The sequence below is a fragment of the Crinia signifera genome, chromosome 5 (genome assembly GCF_055691185.1).
Source record: "Crinia signifera chromosome 5, ASM5569118v1, whole genome shotgun sequence".
NCBI classification, from domain to species: domain Eukaryota; kingdom Metazoa; phylum Chordata; class Amphibia; order Anura; family Myobatrachidae; genus Crinia; species Crinia signifera.
In genome coordinates, this window is record NC_139221.1 from 32,192,400 (window position 1) to 32,212,242 (window position 19,843).

A 19,843-nucleotide genomic window follows, 5' to 3' on the forward strand; every position below is an offset into this window, starting at 1 on the left:
GTGCAGTTGTATGGGGTGGTTGTGATTATGGTGTATGTGTGTGGACTTGAGAGTATTGTAGGCATTGATGTGTGTGTGTGAAGGCATAGATGTGAGTGTGTATTTGACAATGACGTTGGTGTATTAGTGGGTAAATGTAGTAAAGTGTGCTGTGTTACACTGTGTGATTTGACGGGACCTTGAATAGGAAAGTAGTTGTGAGTAATGGCGGCATGGCTGGGTGGGTGTGTGTGTGTGTACTTGGTAGTATTGTAGGCATGGATGGGTATCTGTGTGTGTGTAGTTGTGAGTATTGGATGCGGGGATGGGTGTGTGGTTGTGTGTACTTGGATTTTTGTGTGTGTGTATTTGTGAGTATTAGAGGCATGGAGGTGTGTGTGTGTGTTTTGGTTTGAGTATTTGAGGTATGGATGGGTGTGTTGTGAGTATGGTGTGTTGTGTGCCAGGAAGCAACTCGTGCCATGAAATGGAAGTTAGTTGTGTTAGTCGATTAGTTGTTTGTGTAGTGGTATGAGTTGTTAGTTAGTACTTACAGATGGTTGCGGTACAGTTGTGTATGACGGCAGGCGTCAGGTGAATTTGGCAGGAGGCGGCAGCAGGTCGTAGAGGGTTTGTTTTCTTTGCAGCAGGTTGGTGACGTAGTTGAAGAAACCTAAAATTATAAATAATTATTAGAATAAACAAATGGATGAGTGTGTTGTGAGTATGGTTTGCTGGTTGGCACGCAGCAGGAACTGTGCTAAAATGAAAGGTAGGTGTGTTTGTAGATGATGTAGTGGTGTAGTGGTATGTGGTTGTAGGTAGTACTTACAGATGGGTGTGGTAGAGTTGTGTTCTGTGGGCGGCGTCAGGTGAAATGTGCAGTAGGCGGCAGGAGGTTGGATAGGGTGGCGTAGGTGGTAGAGGGTGGTGGTTTTAGGCAGCAGGTTGTGTATTTTGTGGCGGGGACCTTAAAGCAAAATCAAATATTAGAAGACACGAATCGAAGTGTTTGAAAGTAGTAAATGCTGCAGCTACTGGCGTGAGATTCATTAATGTGTGTGTGTGTGTAGGCGTGAGTTTTGGAGGCATGGAGTGGTGTATGTAAGTGTAAGTCTAGCAAGCATATGTGTGTGTCTAGCTGTGATTATTGGAGGCATACATTGGTGCATGAGTGTCCAGATATCGGTTAGTGTACTGTGGTAGACCGTGATGTTTGTAAGTGGCCGATGTGTGGTACAGTTGTAAACCCTGCATGGCCGTACCAAATATGGGCGGTGTGTGATGATTGGTGTGTTGGAAGTGGTGTACTGGGGTGCTGGTTGTCTGGGGTGAGCTTGGTTTTCATTGTGTATTAGAATTGGGTGTTGGCTAGTACTTACATATGGGTGAAGAAAAGATGTTGTGTGTCACTGGGAGTCTTTGAAAGTGGAGTTGTACGGCATCATGGCCCGGCGAGTGTTGTTTGTTGGAATCCGATTCTGGTGGGTGTTGTTTAACATCAGATGGTGGTGGTTGTTGTTTGGCTGCTGCAGGTTTGAGAGAATGGAAATAAACGTGGGAAGGGGGTTGTGGGGGTGGGGGGTGTGGATGGGGTTATTTGGCAGAGGTGTACAGTGGGCTTCCAGATGGGTGTGTTTGAGATGTGGTGTGTCAATGGTAGCCTGGTAAAGTTGAGTTGTGTGGCATTAGGTCCTGGAGGGTGTTGCTTGTTGGCATCATATCTTGGTGTGTGTTGTTTGGCTGCTGCAGGTTTGAGCGAATGTCCAGAAAAGTGTGAAGGTGGTTGGTGGGTGGAGGGGTGTGGTGTAATTGAGGTGAAGTGGACATTGGACTTCCCTGCCCTTGTGCCCATGCCCCGCGCTGCCACTGTCAGCCTTTATGATGGTGTTAGAAGACCTGAATTGAAGTGTTCAAAGGGTATAAAGGCTGCAGCTACTGCCGTGAGATGCATTGATGGGTGTGTGTGAGTAGGTGTGATTTTTTGAGGCATGGATGTGTGTGTGTGTAGGTGTGTTTATTGGAGTCATATGTTGGTGCATGAGTGTGCAGACATAGGTGAGTGTAGTGTGTTAGATTGTGATGTGTGAAAGGGCATGAAGTGTGGTAAAGTAGTAAAAGTGGTGTACTGTGGTGCTGGGTGCCTGGGCTGAACTGGAACGGAGCTGTGTTTGGAGTTGGTGTATTGTTATGTTGTGGTGGGTAGTACTTACAGATGGGTGTGGTCGAGATGTGTTGTGGCACAGGTTGTCCTGGAACTTGGAGTTGTGTGGGCTCTGGTCCTGTAGGGTGTTGTTTCTTGGCATAAGATGCAGGTGGGGCTTGTTTGTTTGCTGTAGGTTTGAGAGAAAGAAATTAAAAAAATTGTGAAAGGGGTTGTGGGTGTTGTTGGTTTGGGGGGGGGGGGGGTTGTGTTGTGGTTATTTTGTCCAGGTGCACAGTGGACTTGTAGATGGGTCTGGTAGCGATGTGGTGTGGTCCAGGTGGTATTTGAAAGTCGAGTTGTGTGGCATCAGTTCCAGGAGGGTGTTGGTTGTTGGCATCAGATCTTGGTGGGTGTTGTTTTCCGGCTGGAGGTTAGAACAAAAAACATTAAAGGTGGTTGTGGGGGTGTGTAGGTAAATCTGTGTTAGGTGTGAGCGTGTGCCCCGGGATACCTTGCTGTAATGGGAATTTTTGTTGTGTGTGTGTGTGTGTCTCAGCTAAGAGTGGGCCGCTTTAGCTGGGAGTGTGAGGCAGCGGGTACCTTAGAAAGGTTTGCTGAGAGTGGCAGGCAGCGTTGTGTGGCTGGGAGGTGGCGTGTATGTCTCAGCTAGGAGCGGACAGCTTTTGCTGGGAGGGTGAGGTAGCGTGTTCCCTGGGAGGGCTTGCTGAGAGTGTCAGGCAGCGGTGGGTGTCTGTGGGGGGGTTGTGCTTGCGTTGTGTAGACGGGGGGCTGGCTGTGTGTGGCAGGTGTTGGTGAGGGGGTTTGTGTGGTGTGTTGAGGCAGGGGGTTCCCTGGGAGGCCTAGCTGAGAGCGTTAGTCACCGTCTGTGAGCCAGCGATTGAGTGTGACCTGGGAGTGGACAACGTTAGTTTGGAGCATGAGTCAGTGGGTCTCCTGGGCGGCAGGTAGCGTTGGGGGGGTTGTGTGGGGTGTGTCTGCGTTGTGTAGACATGTGGCTGGCTAGGTTGGGCGGCTAGTGGGGAGGGGGGTTGGAAGGCAGCGTTTGGGTCTTACCTGGTAGCGGACAGAGTTCGGTGTGAGCGTCAGGCAGCGGGTCCCCTGGGCGGCAGGTAGCGTTGTTTGGCTGGGAGTTAGCTGGGAGTGTCAGGCAGTGGGTCCCCTGTGAGGCAGGTAGCGGTGTCCGGGTGGGATCCTTCTGGGCGCGTTCGGCAGCGGGTCTGGTGGGTGGTGTTTGGCGGCTGCAATTTTGAAAAAAAAAATATTAAAGGTGGTTGTGGGGGGGTGTAGGTAAATGTGTGTTAGGTGTGAGCGTGTGCCCCGGGATCCCTTGCTGTAATGTGAATTTTTGGTGTGTGTGTGTTTCTCAGCTAGGAGCGGCCCGCTTGAGCTGGGAGTGTGAGGCAGCGGGTACCCTTGAAAGGTTTGCTGAGAGTGGCAGGCAGCGGTGGGTGGCTGGGAGGCAGCGTGTGTGTCTGAGCTAGGAGCGTACAGCTTTTGGTGGGAGGGTGAGGCAGCGTGTCCTCTAGGAGGGCTTGCTGAGAGTGGCAGGCAGCGGTGTGTGTCTGGGAGCCAGGGTGTGTGTTGAGGGGGTGGGGGTGGGGGTGTTGTGGTTGCGTTGTGTAGACGTGGGGCTGGGTGTGTGTGGCAGGTGGTGGGGAGGGGGGTTGCGCGGTGTGTTGAGGTAGTGGGTTCCCTGGGAGGCCTAGCTGAGAGCGTTAGTCAGCGTCTGGTAGCCAGCGTTTGAGTCTGACCTGGGAGTGGACAACGTTAGTTTGGAGCGTGAGTCAGTGGGTACCCTGGGCGGCAGGTAGCGTTTGGGGGGTTGGTTGGGGTGTGTGTGCGTTGTGTAGACATGGGGCTGGCTAGGTTGGGTGGCTAGTGGGGAGGGGGGTTGGGAGGCAGCGTTTGTGTCTTACCTGGGAGCAGACAGAGTTTGGTGTGAGCGTCAGGCCGCGTGTCCCCTGGGAGGCAGGTAGCGGTGTCCGGGTGGGATCCTTCTGGGAGCGTTAGGCAGCAGGTCCCTTGGGCGGCAGGTAGCGGTGTCTGGGTGGTAGGCAGGTGGTAGAGTTAGGCAGCGGGTCCCATGGAGCATCAGGTAGTGAAGTCTGGCTGGGAGACAACTCTCATCATTAGGCAGTGGGTCCCTTGGGTGTCAGATTGGGGTTTCTTGCTAGAATGCAGAGTGTGCTTCTCAGGTGGGCGACAGGCAGCTTCTGGTAGGCAGGCAGCGTGGCTGTAGATCCGTGCAGGTGTGTGACCTGAGTGGGATAATGGTGGGAAGGGGAGGTGACGTTGGGGGATGCGTGTGGGGCACTGGGCGCATCCCCATTGGTGGGGGGGAGGCGTTAGGCTGTTGTGTTTGCCTAGGGGGGTGGCTGCTGGACTATCTTCCTGTCCTCCCCCCTCGTCGGGCAACACAGATCTGGGTGTCGTGGGGGCGTGGCTATTTTAGCTGCCGTAGGCAGTGGCAGAAGGGGGCCTGATGCTGGAGTGCCGCAGCCGGTGTCCGGCCGTCGCCCGACACAGGTCTGCGTGTCGTGGGGCGGGCTAGCCGGTGAGCGCTGCGGCAGAAGGGGGGGGCGTGCAGGCGTTGTGTGCCCGTCCGCCGCTGAGGCTTGGTGATGCCTCAGCGCTGCGTGTCGGGGGGCGGGGTTAGTGTAGCCTGGGGCGAGCCGGTGAGCGCGGCGTCAGAAGGGGGTGCGTCCGTCTGCCGCTGAGGGTTGGCATAGAGGGGGGCGGGGTTAGCGTCGCCTGGGGCTATGCGGTGTGGTCGGCGGCAGAAGGGGGGGCGTTCAGGTGTTGTCCGTCCGTCTGCCGCTGTGTCATAAGGGTTTGTGGTGCCACAGTGCTGCGTATGGGGGTGCGGGGTTAGCGTAGCCTGGGACCGCTGTGGGTGAAGTGGGGGGTGTTTATGGGTTAGCTGCAGAAGGTGGCTGTGCGTAGTGGTATTATTGGTGGGTTGTCAGGTGTGAGTCAGAAGGGGGTGTGGGCTAAATGTCCGGTGGGGGGGTCTATGAGGGGGAGGCTGTGTGCGCAAGGTGTGTAGATGCCCTATGGGCGGTCCGGGGATAATTGTGTTGGGGGAGGGGTTGTGGGTGGTGAGCAGGCGTGGATGGTGTTAGTGGGCAGGCATAGGGAGTGTTGGCCGAGGAGGGGTGTGTGCTTGTGGAGAGCATGTACGACGGAAGTGCCTTGTTTGATGAAAGTGCCTTGTTTCTGCAGTGTGGCTGACGGTGGATGGGCCTGTCAATCACCCCTGAAACCCCGCCCACCGTTTGCCACACTGCGTTGACTGACAGATCTGGCCAAATATATAAGAGATATATATATATATATTTATATATATGTATATACAGTATATAGATATATGTAGATACAACACAAGTTAGATAGATAAAAATAGATACAACATAACATAGATAGATAGATACAGTGTGTAGATACAGTATATACAGCATATAGATAGATACAGAATACATATAGTACATATACACACACAAATATATATTATATATACAGTATTTTTCTTCTTATCTTCTTATCTGCCTACACATTACAGTTATATCACATATATAATGTATCTATCTATCTATACACACACAAATAAATATATATATATTATGTAGTGCCATTCATGCTCACTTACCTCTACCTCCTGTGTGACATCATAATGGAGTGATGTCATTCTAGACACCAAACATAGAATTCCTCATTTCTGTACACTGAGGCGAGAGAGGATGGAGCGCATTACTTTCCTCCTCCTATTTGTGGCCTATTTAATTACAGACACCGCACATGGAGGCGAAACATCAGGTACATTTAGTTATTTATTTCTTCTTATCTGCCTACATGTTATATTTATTTCATACACACACACACACACACACACACACACACACACACATATATATATATATATATATATATATATATATATATATATAGGGAGGGAGAGAGCTTTTACATCAGCTACATCTACCTATTTAAAATCATATATATATATATACACACACACACACACACACACACACACAGTATATACTGTAGACAGATAGATGTAGATACAACACAAGTTGGATAAAAATAGATACAACATAAGATAGATAGATAAGGCATATAGATACAGTAGATACAGCATATATACACATATGTATATTATATATACAGTATATTTCTTCTACACATTACATTTATCTCACATATATAATGTATCTATACACACAAATATATATATATATATATATATATATATATTTATATTATGTCATTCATGCTCTCTTCCTCCTACATCCTGTGGTATCATATGTGATATCATAATGGGGTGATGTCATAATAGACACCAAACATAGAATTCCTCATTTCTGTATGCTGAGGCGAGAGAGGATGGAGCGCATTACTTTCCTCCTCCTATTTGTGGCCTATTTAATTACAGATGTTGCACATGGAGGCGAAACATCAGGTACATTTAGTTATTTATTTATTTCCATCTGACTACATATTATATTTATTTCATACACACGTATATATATATATATATATATATATATAGAGAGAGAGAGATTATTTATATCTTCTATATCTATTTATAATCCTGTGTGTATATATATATATATATATATATATATATATATATATATTTGGATAGATGTAGATACAACACAAGTACATAAGAAAGATAGATACATTGAATAGATAGATACAGAATACATACAGTATATACACACACACAGATATACAGTATAGTATATATACAGTATATTTCTTCTTATCTGCCTACACATTACATTTATATCACATATATAATGTTTCTGCTTACATGTTATATTTATTTCACACACGCATATATATATATATATATATATATATATATATATATATATATAGAGAGAGAGAGAGAGAGTATATTTATATCTGCTATATCCATCTACAGTCCTGTATCTCTCTCTCTCTCTCTCTATATAAATATAGATATATATACACAGTATATAGATAGATGTAGATACAACACAAGTTAGATAGATAAAAATAGATACAACATAAAATAGATAGATACAGTGTATAGATACAGAATACATACAGTACTGTATATATATATACACACATACATACAGATATATATATATATTATATATATACAGTGTTTTTCTTCTTATCTTCTATGTGCCTACACATTACATTTATATCACATATATAATGTATCTATCTATACAAACACATATAAATATATATATATATATATATATATTATGTAGCGCCATTCGTGCTAACTTACACCTACATCCTGTGGTATCATATGTGACATCATAATGGGGTGATGTCATAATAGACACCAAACAGAGAATGCCTCATATAGAATGTAGTGACATCATAATGGGGTGATGTCATAATAGACACCAAACATAGAATTCCTCATTTTTGTATACTGTATATAGATACAAAATTAAATTGAGCAAATGTAATAATAAGGTTTAACATTGTGGTTAGGAAGAAGATTTGCTTCTGTTTGTCCACATATTTGTATAATTGCCATCCACTAGCAGTGTTTTTGCCTCTTACATTGGCCATAAATAATTTGAATTGGTCCTGGACCACCAAGCCAAGGCACCCCTGCAAGGGTCCTGAGGCACCACGGGGTGCCAGGACACACAGTTTGGGAGACACTGGCCTACTATAACTGCTTATATTACAGTGCAAGAACAACTAGAATTGTCATGAACTGTCCTTAAATTGTTGTTGTTTTCTCATGTTCCCCCAGCTCCCATGTATGACGCGGGCAATAATAACAGCCCTGCGGAAGATGGTAAGTACAGCTATAATAACCATGTAACTGTAATAACAGTATCAGTGTATGTACACTTCTGTATAACAGCTGTTATGTTTTCTCATGTCCCCCCAGCTCCAATGTATGCAGAGGTCTATGACAACAGCCCTGCAGTAGACGGTAAGTACAGCTATATAATAACCATTTAACTGTAGGGTACCCCTGTGTGCCTTCCAGCCTGTGCTGACATGCCTCAGATATTGGGGGTTGCATTTTCTCGAGGGAGGGACACCCTTAGATGGGGATTAATTCCAATTGGTCGGGTTGAAAAAAAGGGGCAGGTAGTTTTGATGCTCCCAGTCACTTTGGAGAAAGTGACTGGGTGTGGTTACAGTTTTTCAAATAAGAGCATCACCGTTCCAGGTGGGCCCATAAGCCACTTTAGTTGAGCTGTTGCCTCAAGTTGTGTCATGCTGGGCAGATGGCCCTTTTTTTATTTTTATATGGTTATTTTTACATAACAGAGGTGTGATGAGCACTTCCTTCCAGATGGCCCTCTAGTCAATTTGTAATTATTTTTATGCTATTGTTTTTGAAAATGTGATTTTGCCTTTTTTCAGTTATGGCCCCCATACACTACGATATATCTGACGCTGAAATTGAATGCAATTTCCCTAGAACTCCCCCTGGACCTTCCCGGGAGTGATTCCAAACGATTTGGTACTTTGGGATCATTTTTTGCATAAGATATATCTTCGAGATAAATCGCATGAGATATATCTTATGGTATACAATTGTACCAAAAGATATATCTGATGGGCTGGGTTAGGGGGGACTTAAAACATCAGTCAAATTTCCTGCGATATAGCGCATACGATATATCGCATGTGCAAAAAGCACTCCTTTTTCCATCTGATTCCGATAAATCCCAGGTGCAGTATGACCAACCTAGTGATTCCTATCCGACACTCCGCGCATCGGATCGGATGGAAAACACAAATGATGTGGCATTTTTCAGTCGATATATCAGCCTGAAATATCAAAATCAGATGAAATTGTGCAAAATCGTTCTAGTGTATGTGGGCCTTTATTTCAAAATAGGCCACCTTTAAGAATTCATTTAAGAATATAAAAAGCTGCCCCCTTTCATGCCATACTTCTGTTATCCAATTTATTGTTTTAGTTAAGTTGTATGAATGAGGTGTAATAACAGTATCAGTGTATGTGCACTTCTGTATAACAGCTGTTGGTGTTTTCTCATTTTGCTCCAGATTCATCCGCCGGCGGCTCATTGGAGAACGATCCATCAAAGCAAAGTAAGTTATTCAAATAATCCCTCTTATTACTGAGTATAACATATCATACAGTACAATGAAGGATATGCCCATTTCTGTCATAAGAATATTATAGCGCTACAGACTGCAGAGCTGTAATATAGGGAATTATTGCAAATAATGGGCTAAATCAGGTTGCTCAATGCAGACCTTCACCTGTTTTGGAACTATACATCTCAGCATGCACAGCCACAATTTTGCTACTAAGGGTGTGCTCAAACAATGACAGGGCATGCTGAGATGTGTAGTTCCACAACAGCTGGAGAGCCGCATGTTGAGCACCACTGGCCTAACTGAAAGTCCAGAGAGAGGCTCCTCAGTGGATTACCTGAGCCCATGTGACAGGAAATGGAGCCGTTTCTGTATTACCCTATGGCTGTACAGTTCTTATGCTGCAGATATGGAACAACAAAATTACTTTAATGTGTTTCTTCTTATGTGTTTCAGAGCCCCCCGGTAAAACAAGATCCTCACTTACATCTGTGATGGACATCGCGCCAGGTAAATAAACATATGGTTAATAAGAAAATGAGAGAACCTGCTGGATTGTGTTCTGTTGTGTGTTGCACATATCAGTCATATAACATATCTGTCAGGTCTCTGAGCTATGCAGAATTAATCTGCTTCACACAATTTTAAAAGAGGTAACCTAGAGACATCGTGAATTGTTCCAGTACCTGTACTAGGGGTAGGGTGTAATAGGGTGCTAGAGAGCCTGTTTATTTTAAAGCGGCAATCATTTGTCGGGTGAAAGCAACCTAGTTTCTGTCTTGTAAAAAAGTGCTGCTTTAATATACAGACATACCCACATGAAGGTCTGCATCTCCTGCTTCACGTGCCCTATTACATTTACCCCACGGTGTTACCAGTGACCGCTTGGGCCCAGCATATATTACTGCATGTATCTTAGTTCTGCTGACGTATTCGATCCATGGAAAATCAATCATTATTCCCCCGATGGCTTAACATTTGCTCAATAAAAACATTATCACTCTCTATACTGCACACGTCAGACTTGAGTCAACATGGGTAATAAAATGCCATTCCAAGCTTTCATTGTGGAGAAGACACACATCCACATATTCTGTCACATGGTCAAAATATACAAAAGAATGACACATGAAAAAGGTTGTCTTAAGTTTTTCATGATTTTTATTTTATTTTTGGATTTTTTTGATACTTTACCATCTCCGAGAACTACGATTGGGAATGGCAAGTGTGCTGAGTGCAGCGGTAGCGCAGCAGTGTACCTGGCTTGGAGCATGGTGAGCGAAGGGATCCATGCCAGGGTAAATTCATGTCAACATTTTGCTTGTGTCATCCATTTTCCAGTGTCAACCTTTTGTGGACCTATTGACCATAAACCCAGGCACTGTCGACATTATGATCCCTTATGTCTCTTTTCTGCCTTTGTTTAATGTATCATTTTTATGAATTAACGAGAGTAATCTTTTTTTACCAATTCAGCCATCAAAGCCCTGGAGAAGAAGATTGCCATACTTGAGAAGGGATTAAAAAAGCAGACGAAAATAAACGCCATCGTCATCTACACCATTATCGGAATCGTATCCCTGCTCGGCTTTTTCTCAGTATTATTCCTCCTGTGTTACTGGGTATTCAAAAGGTAGGGATTGTGTTATTTCTTTTATTGTCCATTTTATACATGTTCAAGCTGAAACTTCATTTATCTCATTATCTATTAACAGATCTGATGACAAAGAAATCGACATAGAAGGTGAGAAAACCTACAGTTATCTATATGTGTCGTACAATTGCACAAAATGCCCACATGCAGAAATATAATGTCCATTATTTATCTTCCTATCTAGATCCTTGTCGTGGCGCGGATTCAACTGCCGAATAAGAGGATGCAGGCCCTGTGTGCGCTGGTTCTAGGTGTGAGGTACTGTTGTAAGAGAGCGTTCTTGTACTGGCTATTAGCTGTAGCCAATACATGAACCCTTTCTCACCGCAGTTCCTTACAGTATACCTAGAGTGCTGCTTCATCTGAGGTTCTAGTTGTGAGGTATTGCTGCAAGAGAGTGTTCCTGTATTAACTATTAGCTGTAGTTATTGCAAGAACACTTTCTTACAGCAGTTCCTTACTTATAGAGCCGTAGCACTTTATCTATTGTATATTCTTCAGCGCACACTTCTACCAACAGAGTCTCATCAACATCAAAAGCATCGAGTAACATCAACTCTTATGCAACATCGAGTAACATCAACTCTTATATAACATCAATAAATTAACATCTGCAGTTGAATAAAAAAAAAAATGAATGATTGTGTTATTTGTTGATCTAGCGCTGGGTATTATATAATACAATAAATGTACACAGTGGTGCCTGTATACTGGCCCACAATGGTTCAAAAGTAGAGATGTGCAGGCTCTGATTTACTCTGATTTCAAAGCAGGATCTTATTGGCTATCAACTGTCAACAACTGTCATGTGATTTGGGATAGCCAATAAGATCCTGCTTTGAAATCAGAGTAAATCAGAACCTGCACATCTCTATTCAGAAGTTCATCAAACTACAACCACCAGCGTTAGACTGTGGGGGGGCATCCAGAAAAGGGCAAGGCCGCCCGCATGCTGAATCACGCCCCACAATGTGCCCGCAAAATTATATGGGCACATCTCTAAAGTGCAAGCACTTTGCTACGCAGGAAGCTTTTGTACATCCCCAGCTGCTCCCTGGCTGCGCAGCCTAGCTACAAAGCAGGATGCAGGTCCGCCATGTTTGGAGCCATAGCGCCTGCGTATAAAGTCACACAGCTTCAGCCCTCCCCCAAAGCGTTCTCCCACATACCACTACATTGCTGCCCTCGCAATGGCCTGTTGCCACCACCCATCAATACCTAAACTGCGGTCACAGCAGGAGCATAGTTTAAGTGCTTTTGCATGCACCAGCATGCCCAGATCCCTGTAAATCACCCAGGAGCAAGTTTTGGAGATCAGCAATTGGGTCTGAATTAGGCCCCATGTCAGGAAAGACACATTGCACAGGTAGGCACCTCGAACTGCAGCCAGGAATATACAGGATTCCAACCACTAACAGAACCACAAGACAAACTCCAAGTGTGTACAGCTCCCAGGCGCTGTTAATCAAATCTGCTTTTGGGTCTCTCACCCCTTGTTTGGCACCACTGGATCTCAGAGAGATAGGAAGTGAAGATATCCAATGATATCTGATAGTATTTCCAGTTCTAAACCACACTTTCAATCTGTGACTCCAACATAACTCCCCTAAATACAGTAAGATGTGCTCACGTAAAGGTTTCTTTGGTAATTCCTATATGGACATCTTGTCCTCTACTTTAGGCACATGTAAAATGACACACACCAGAAAATTCTGTCACAAGTTCATCAAAAGGTTTACTAATTCACTGATCCATGCCGAATTAGCCCCATGGTGTATTAAATAAAATAAACGATCCCCCAGGTAAAGAAGGATGATATGGTCCTGAAATAGTTCCCTGCCATGATAGGTACCGGCATAGAAAACTGAAAAGATGGAGCATAAATCCCCTTATATGATGGTACATAGAGGCTTCTTTTATTTTCAAAATTGTCTGTGTATGCAGAGGAGAAATAAATGTATATAGTGCAATATATAAAATACAGGTTTTATTAGTCCCCAAAATTCAGCCTTCACAAAATAAAACCACAGGGAATGGCTGATTGCACTTAATACCAGAACCCCGGTATAATGCTCCTTGTACAGAAAACGCTGATCACAATGAACCCAGCAGTCAGGCAGTTTGGATTTTCTAGAAGTGAACAACCTATCACCACACTGATGTCTACTGTCCGGCGTACCCAACGTTTATTTTTTAACACTGTAATAGCCACGTCATTTGGGCGTATCTACATTCTAAGTAGATGGGGAACTTTTCCATTGGTATACAGAGTTGTTCATGATTGGCCGATGAAAAACACAGTCTCCTTTTTTTTTTTTTTTATAATTTTTATTAGGTTTTTATAACATGGTGGGGGGGGGGGTACAGAAAGGAAAAGAAAAAAGGAGGGGGGGTTCACAGGGCAATGTCACAAACAAAATTACAAGGGTTTTACAATTGACATTAGGAGATGCATGTATACAGTTATGGAAAACAAAGTGGTAAGGCAAAACACCAAAAGGGTAAGCAGTGCGAGGAGCCTACCTACCCGGGGGGTGAGTTTTGTGGGTTCACAGATAGGAACTCCTGCCAATCAGACCATTTCGGAAGGATTGAGGAATAGGGGGGGGGGGGGGGGGGAGTAACGGCTATATAGGGTTTCCATAGTGCAATTGTGGGTAAGCTTAGTTATGATTAGGTCCTCTGGGGGTGGGAGAGGGTGCTTCCAGAATTGTGCTATCGCAGTTTTGGTGGCGATAAACATATGAGTGATAAGGTATCTATTATGTATAGGGATACATTCTGGAAAAATATGTAGAAGTGCTACTGGTGGGGACAAGGAGATACGGAGGCCCGTTACTTTCCGAATGAGGTCTTCAACCCAGCCCCATAGGGGGCGGGTATGAGGGCAAGACCAAAAAATGTGGATAATATCCCCCACCGATCCACATCCTCGCCAGTACAGGTTAGACTGAGCCGGCCAGAATTTGTGTAGTTTAGCGGGGGTTAGATATATGCGGTAGAATAGTTTCATATAAATTTCAACATGGGAAATACATTTGGACATTTTAAAGACAGATGCGAACAGGTTAGACCATTCTTTAGCTTCTAAGCAAAAGCTTAAATCTCTTTCCCAGTTTAAGTGCGGCTGTGTTTTATCAGGTTGTGTGGAGGTTACTAACAGGGAGTACCAGAAGGAGATGCCTCCCTTTCGATAAGGAGATGAAAGGCGTGAAAGGATATGGGGGGGCACTCTTCTGGAGGGATCAAACAGGAGAGGGTATGACTGTAACCAGTGTCTAACTTGTAAAAACTTGTAAAAATCAGCAGCGGGGAGGGAGAAGGAAGCTTGTAGTTGAGAGAAGGACATAAGAACATCGCCAGAGTGCAGGTCGCTGATCCTTTTAATGCCCTTGTCGTACCATGGGAGTAGATAAGGCACACTTTTTCTTCAAACTAATTGGTTTTGACAGGTCCACGCCCCTTTTATACAGGTTGATATCAAACTTGATACGATCGTATCGCGTTTGATATCAAAGTAGTATAAAATTAATATTAAACAGTATTAAAATATAATTGGTTTGAGACTGTAACTTCATACACTGATATTGACTATGTGAAATAACACATATATAAAGTACGCTTAATGTTATCTTAATCAGCTGGTAGAATTTCTAAACATAATGCTAAAAAGATGTTAGAAAAATATGGTATACGACAGATATATAATTCATAGAACTGTAGATCTTGTTTTATATCAAATTTGAATTGTGTAGGATGTCTCGCAACGCCGATCATCAAAACAGCCGGCTGAAAGCCTGGTATTATAACATTTTAAAGCCGGGTAGTTTTTGCGGCATTGATAAATATTATAAAGCTTTGAAAAATAAATTTAAAAGGTCCGATGTGAGAAAATGGTTACAAGAGCAAGACGTTGCACAAACCGGCTAGAAAAAACTATAAAAGGAATATGATATGCGTATCGGATATAAATCAACAGTGGCAATGTGATTTGGTATCGCTCATAGATCTGGCAAAGCACAACGACGGAGTAAAATATATACTAACAGTCATCGATATATTCAGTAAGAGGGCCTGGGCTGAAAGTCTGACTGCTAAGAGCGCGACGACTGTCGCTAAGGCTTTTGAAAAATTATTCCAACAGGGGGACGTACCGAGGAAACTACAAACCGATAATGGTAAAGAGTTTCTAAACAAAGTCCTAAAAAAGTTGTTAGAAAAATACGGTATACAACATTTCACAACCAATAATGATGTGAAAGCAGCCGTTATAGAACGCTTCAATAGGACTTTAAAAACACGAATGTGGCGATATTTCACGGCGAATAATACATACCGATATATAGACGTTTTACAAGCGTTTATTACCAGTTATAATAACACATACCATAGAACGATTAAGCGGGCGCCGAATGAGGTGAATGGCTCTAATGCGCTGGATGTCTTCAAGACGATATATGGCGATTACTTTAGAAGTAAGAAAACAAAGGCTTGTTTAGCGGTCGGGGACCACGTTCGTATCTCAAAATATAAGGATATATTTCAGAAAGGTTACGAACAGAGTTTTTCTGAGGAAATATTTGTAATACGCGGCGTGAACACTAAAGGACTTAAGCCGCTTTACACGTTGGAGGATCTCTACGGGGAGGCTATAACGGGTAGTTTTTACCCCGAAGAACTTCAAAGTATACCGAAAAACTATAATAGGATTTACAAAGTGGAGAAGATTTTAAAAAATAAGACGGTTAGAGGGAGGAAACACGTATTAGTCAAGTGGCGCGGATACCCCACAAAATTTAACAGTTGGGTCGCTGCATCGGAGATAAAAGATATATAAACAAAGAGGTAGATGGATGACAAACCCTTCTACATAACATTGCCGAGTAACGCCTCAGCCGATACATTTCCACAAAATAAGATTTCTGACTATACCACAAAGTTAGCAAGGCCGATAGACTTAAGTGGAGATTGGGAAGTAGCTCTTACAGAAATACAATACCCACACACCTGGAATACAATCGATGTGCGTGATTGTGTGTTGAAAATAACAAAGTGGGATGGGACGAGCGGTACAGTAACGAGGGTTTGCGTTAAACCGGGGTTTTATGAAACCATCGGGGCGTTACTGTTTTCTTTCAACGCTGAAATTGACCGACATAAACTGGATGGTTTAAAACTATTGTACGATCCGCTTGAACGAGAGATAATCATCGACAACAAGGCGATGTACAACATCTCAGCCGGTCCTAAATTGTCGAGAATACTGGGGTTATACCCGAAAACTAAGTTTTTAAAACCGTGCGCCGACATCAGCGGAGGGCAATATACGCTCTTCGTGTACACAGATATTATCGAACATCAGAGGGTCGGTGATAGTTATGTTCCGTTGTTGCGCACCGTTGAAATAAAGGGCCGTAACAACGAGATGGTCACTATACGGTATGAGAAGCCCGATTATGTTCCGTTGTGCAAGACGCATTTTGACACTATAGCCATAGAGATAAAGAATGATCAGAACGAAAACATGTCATTCAAGTTTGGGAAAGCGAACGTGAAACTACATTTCAGACGCCGCAAATCCGAATTTTATTAAAGACAATGGTGGCCGTTAAAAATTATGGTGACCCGGGGCTCTACGCGCAATATTATAAAACACAGGCCGGTAATGGATTACCCGGTTTTCACGGCAGCGCGTATATGTACGGGTGCGGTTTAGGTGGAATTTTTCGAAGCCTGTTCAGAAAAGCGGTACCGCTTTTCCGAAGAGGTCTGGCGATAGCAAAGCCCCACGTGAAGAATGCAGCACGCAACATCGCGAAAGACGTCATCGGACAAGCCACAGCGGCGGTTGTGAGCAAAATACACGACGCAAATCAAGCGAAGCAAGATGGATCAGGTTTAATCTATGCCAGGAAAGGGGCGGCTAAAAATAAACGTAAGCGGGCAATACGACTTCCGACATGGTGCAGACCCCTTTTAAACAAAAAACGGAGCAGACGCGGCTTAATTAAAAAAAGGAAACCGAAGCGAAGGGTCGGTGATATTTTTTAAGCATGTCTTTCATACACAATGAATCCATGGAATGCGCAAAATCTGAACTTGATCTTTTTGACGTACCACCGACGCAGACCAGCATAGAGAAAAGCCTCTACGTCGAAGTTCAACCTTTGGCGGCATTATCCGAGACCGCGCCGCTTGAATTCTACATAGCGGCCAGCGGGGAACACTACTACGATCTGAACAACACGTTGCTGTACGTGACCTGCAAGATCGTACGGCCTGATAACACGGCTATACCTCAAGACGCCAAGGTCGCTCTTATTAATTACCCCATAGCAACTTTATTTAGCCAGGTTGATGTCACTTTGGGCGATAGGCTCATATCGCAGTCCAATAATCTTTACGCTTATAGGGCCTACATAGAGACCATACTGAATTATAGCTCAGATGCGTTATCCACAAAACACACAACTGGATTATTCTACAAAGATGTGGCTGGAGAACACAACACAAGAACCCTGGATGGTGTAAACACAGGGTTTATAAAAAGGGCAAGAACAACGGCACAAAGTCGAACGGTTGAATTATTGGGGCCGCTACACTGTGACCTTTTTCATCAACATAAACTAATATTGAACGCCGTGGACTTGAAGATAAAACTCATCAGAAACAAAGATGCTTTCTGCTTAATGTCTGCTGAAGCGGAGGCCTTTAAAATTCAGATTGTTGCAGCGTCCCTGTTTGTGAAAAGGGTTCAGGTCTCACCCGCAGTCCGGATTGGACACGCCCAGGCCTTACTGACCACCAACGCCAAATATGCGATCGATAAGAGTGGGCATGAAGATCTATAGCATACCGACGGGGAGTCGCGTATTTAATTTAGAAAATCTGTTTTTAGGACAGGTGCCAAAAACCGTTATAGCCGCTTTTGTAGATAATGAAGCGTTTTCAGGAGCCTATGACAAAAACCCTCTACGGTTTGAACATAAAAATGTAAACTTCGCATCCCTATACCTGGATGGAACACCGCATCCGGCCAAACCATTTCAACCAGACTTTGAACACGGTAATGCGGTTCGCGAGTATATGTCGCTCATTCAGATCACAAATAAGCAGAAATCAGATTCGGGTATACTAATTGACCGTGAAGAGTACCTCAACGGCTACACACTATTTGCTTTTGATCTGTCGCCTGAACAGGAATGCGCGGAGCATCTGTCTCTAATCAGAACCGGAAATCTACGAGCTGAATTCCGGTTTGCAGGAGCACTAGACCGGACAGTCAACATAATAATATACGCATTATTTGATAATATCATCGAGATCAACCAGAGGCGCGATGTGCTGTATGATTATCTATAAATGAAAAAAATAATTTTTATATTTATCGTATATTTACCAATATTCATCACCCCATCAGCGATATGAACACATTACAGATAAATTGTATACTGTACGCTAATCCGGTGACGCGCCTGTTTTTTAAAGGGACCTACCCGTGTGATATGCTTCCGAGCGGTAAACTATCGCAATACCCCTGCGCGTTTGTAATCAACACACATACCAGCGCCCAACCGGGGGAGCATTGGTTGGCCGTTTATTTTAACAACCAGCGCGAGTGTTACTTTTTGGACTCTTACGGTTTAGAACCTGACAACCCCCTATTCCCAAAGGCCATAATAAATTTTTTAAACTCAAATTCAAAAAGAATTTACCACCAAAATAAGCAGTTGCAAGGTTTTAACAGTACCGTTTGTGGACAATATTGTATATACTTTATATTTTTCATGTGTAAAAATTACAAATATACAGATGTGTTGGCCCGTTTTAGTTTTGATACAAAACGTAATGATCGCTATGTATCAAACTTTGTAAGACGTCTCCCTAGAAGTCATTGTTTGAGTCGATATACGGGTAACTGTATACAGTCCTGTGTCACCAGTAACCAACATGTGTTTGATAAAAATAATGTGTAATACAAAATTGTTTGTGTAACTTGTAACTAATGTTGTGATTGAAATGCTGTATGTACATTGCTTATGGTTACTTTCTATTAAAAAATCTTGCTTATTGAACTTTATATCGTGTGATTGCATATTTTTGCAGACAAACTGGTTAGAATCAAAGAACAAAACAGCATTTTATAAATCATAATCATATTTTATTGGTACAGACAAAATGTATTTACAGCAAAATAATCACGAATAACACGATAAACTTTACAGTTAAAACAATACACTAAATACATGATACAATACAAATTAAACGTCATCGTACAAATTAAACACACAAAAATACATTGTATAAAAACATTATAAATTAGTTATATGTTAAAGATTCAACCACTGCGAATCCTGAAACAGATTTACGGATCTTTTCCTCGGTAGTAAGTATCCGTGTGGCGTTGTTAACCCGGGGGAATTTAAAACATTTATACGACTTTTTTTAATGTTGTGTATTGGGGAGGCTATATTTACATTGCCAATTTCATCATCGTAGATTTCAGCTTTTAAGCGATCTAACTGTAATCTGTTTGATGCATTACCAACTACAGTGGACGGGATATTCAACTCAGCCATAGCACGCATAAATTCAATCCAGCCAATAGGCATTTTATGACTCGTCACGCTGTGATTTTGCGTGATACCCTATATCAAGTCTAACACATTGGATCCTGGCACTGTGACGCCTTTATACATAAACACACCCTTGCGGTCCCAATTCGCAATGTCTTTAGAGCGAACCATTTTACTCATTAGTATTTCACAGTTCTTTTTATACCGCGCATTAACACTGTTCAAGACATCGTGGTAAACAGCGTCGGTAGCATCGTCTTGTGTAGGGTTAGCAGTATCCTCAACAGCATTTGCACCGGGTGATAAAAGCGTTAAAGTTGACATTTCTCTATCAGTTTGTTTACTCAACACCAGGTACCTCTGTAACACAGCTGTGTATCG

General features: G+C 43.3%; 1 protein-coding gene across 1 annotated transcript; it reads left to right on the forward strand.

Moving 5' to 3' along the window:
• Positions 1 to 6,529: 6,529 nt before the first annotated feature.
• LOC146005684 (uncharacterized) lies at positions 6,530 to 11,443 on the forward strand. Its single transcript, XM_083145108.1, has 8 exons — positions 6,530 to 6,605; positions 7,902 to 7,946; positions 8,043 to 8,087; positions 9,179 to 9,223; positions 9,689 to 9,742; positions 10,709 to 10,865; positions 10,948 to 10,976; positions 11,071 to 11,443. The coding sequence occupies exons 1-8, from the start codon at positions 6,530 to 6,532 to the stop codon at positions 11,103 to 11,105; spliced, it is 486 nt and encodes a 161-aa protein (XP_083001234.1). The 3' UTR covers positions 11,106 to 11,443.
• Positions 11,444 to 19,843: the final 8,400 nt, after the last annotated feature.

What these genes read in the sequence shown, in the direction of transcription:
- LOC146005684 (XM_083145108.1), top strand. Translation starts at nt 6,530, where the DNA reads ATGGAGCGCATTACTTTCCTCCTCCTATTTGTGGCCTATTTAATTACA. An exon ending in CAACAGCCCTGCAGTAGACG is followed by an intron (nt 8,088 to 9,178) that starts GTAAGTACAGCT and finishes ATTTTGCTCCAG; the next exon opens with ATTCATCCGCCGGCGGCTCA. An exon ending in TGTGATGGACATCGCGCCAG is followed by an intron (nt 9,743 to 10,708) that starts GTAAATAAACAT and finishes TTACCAATTCAG; the next exon opens with CCATCAAAGCCCTGGAGAAG.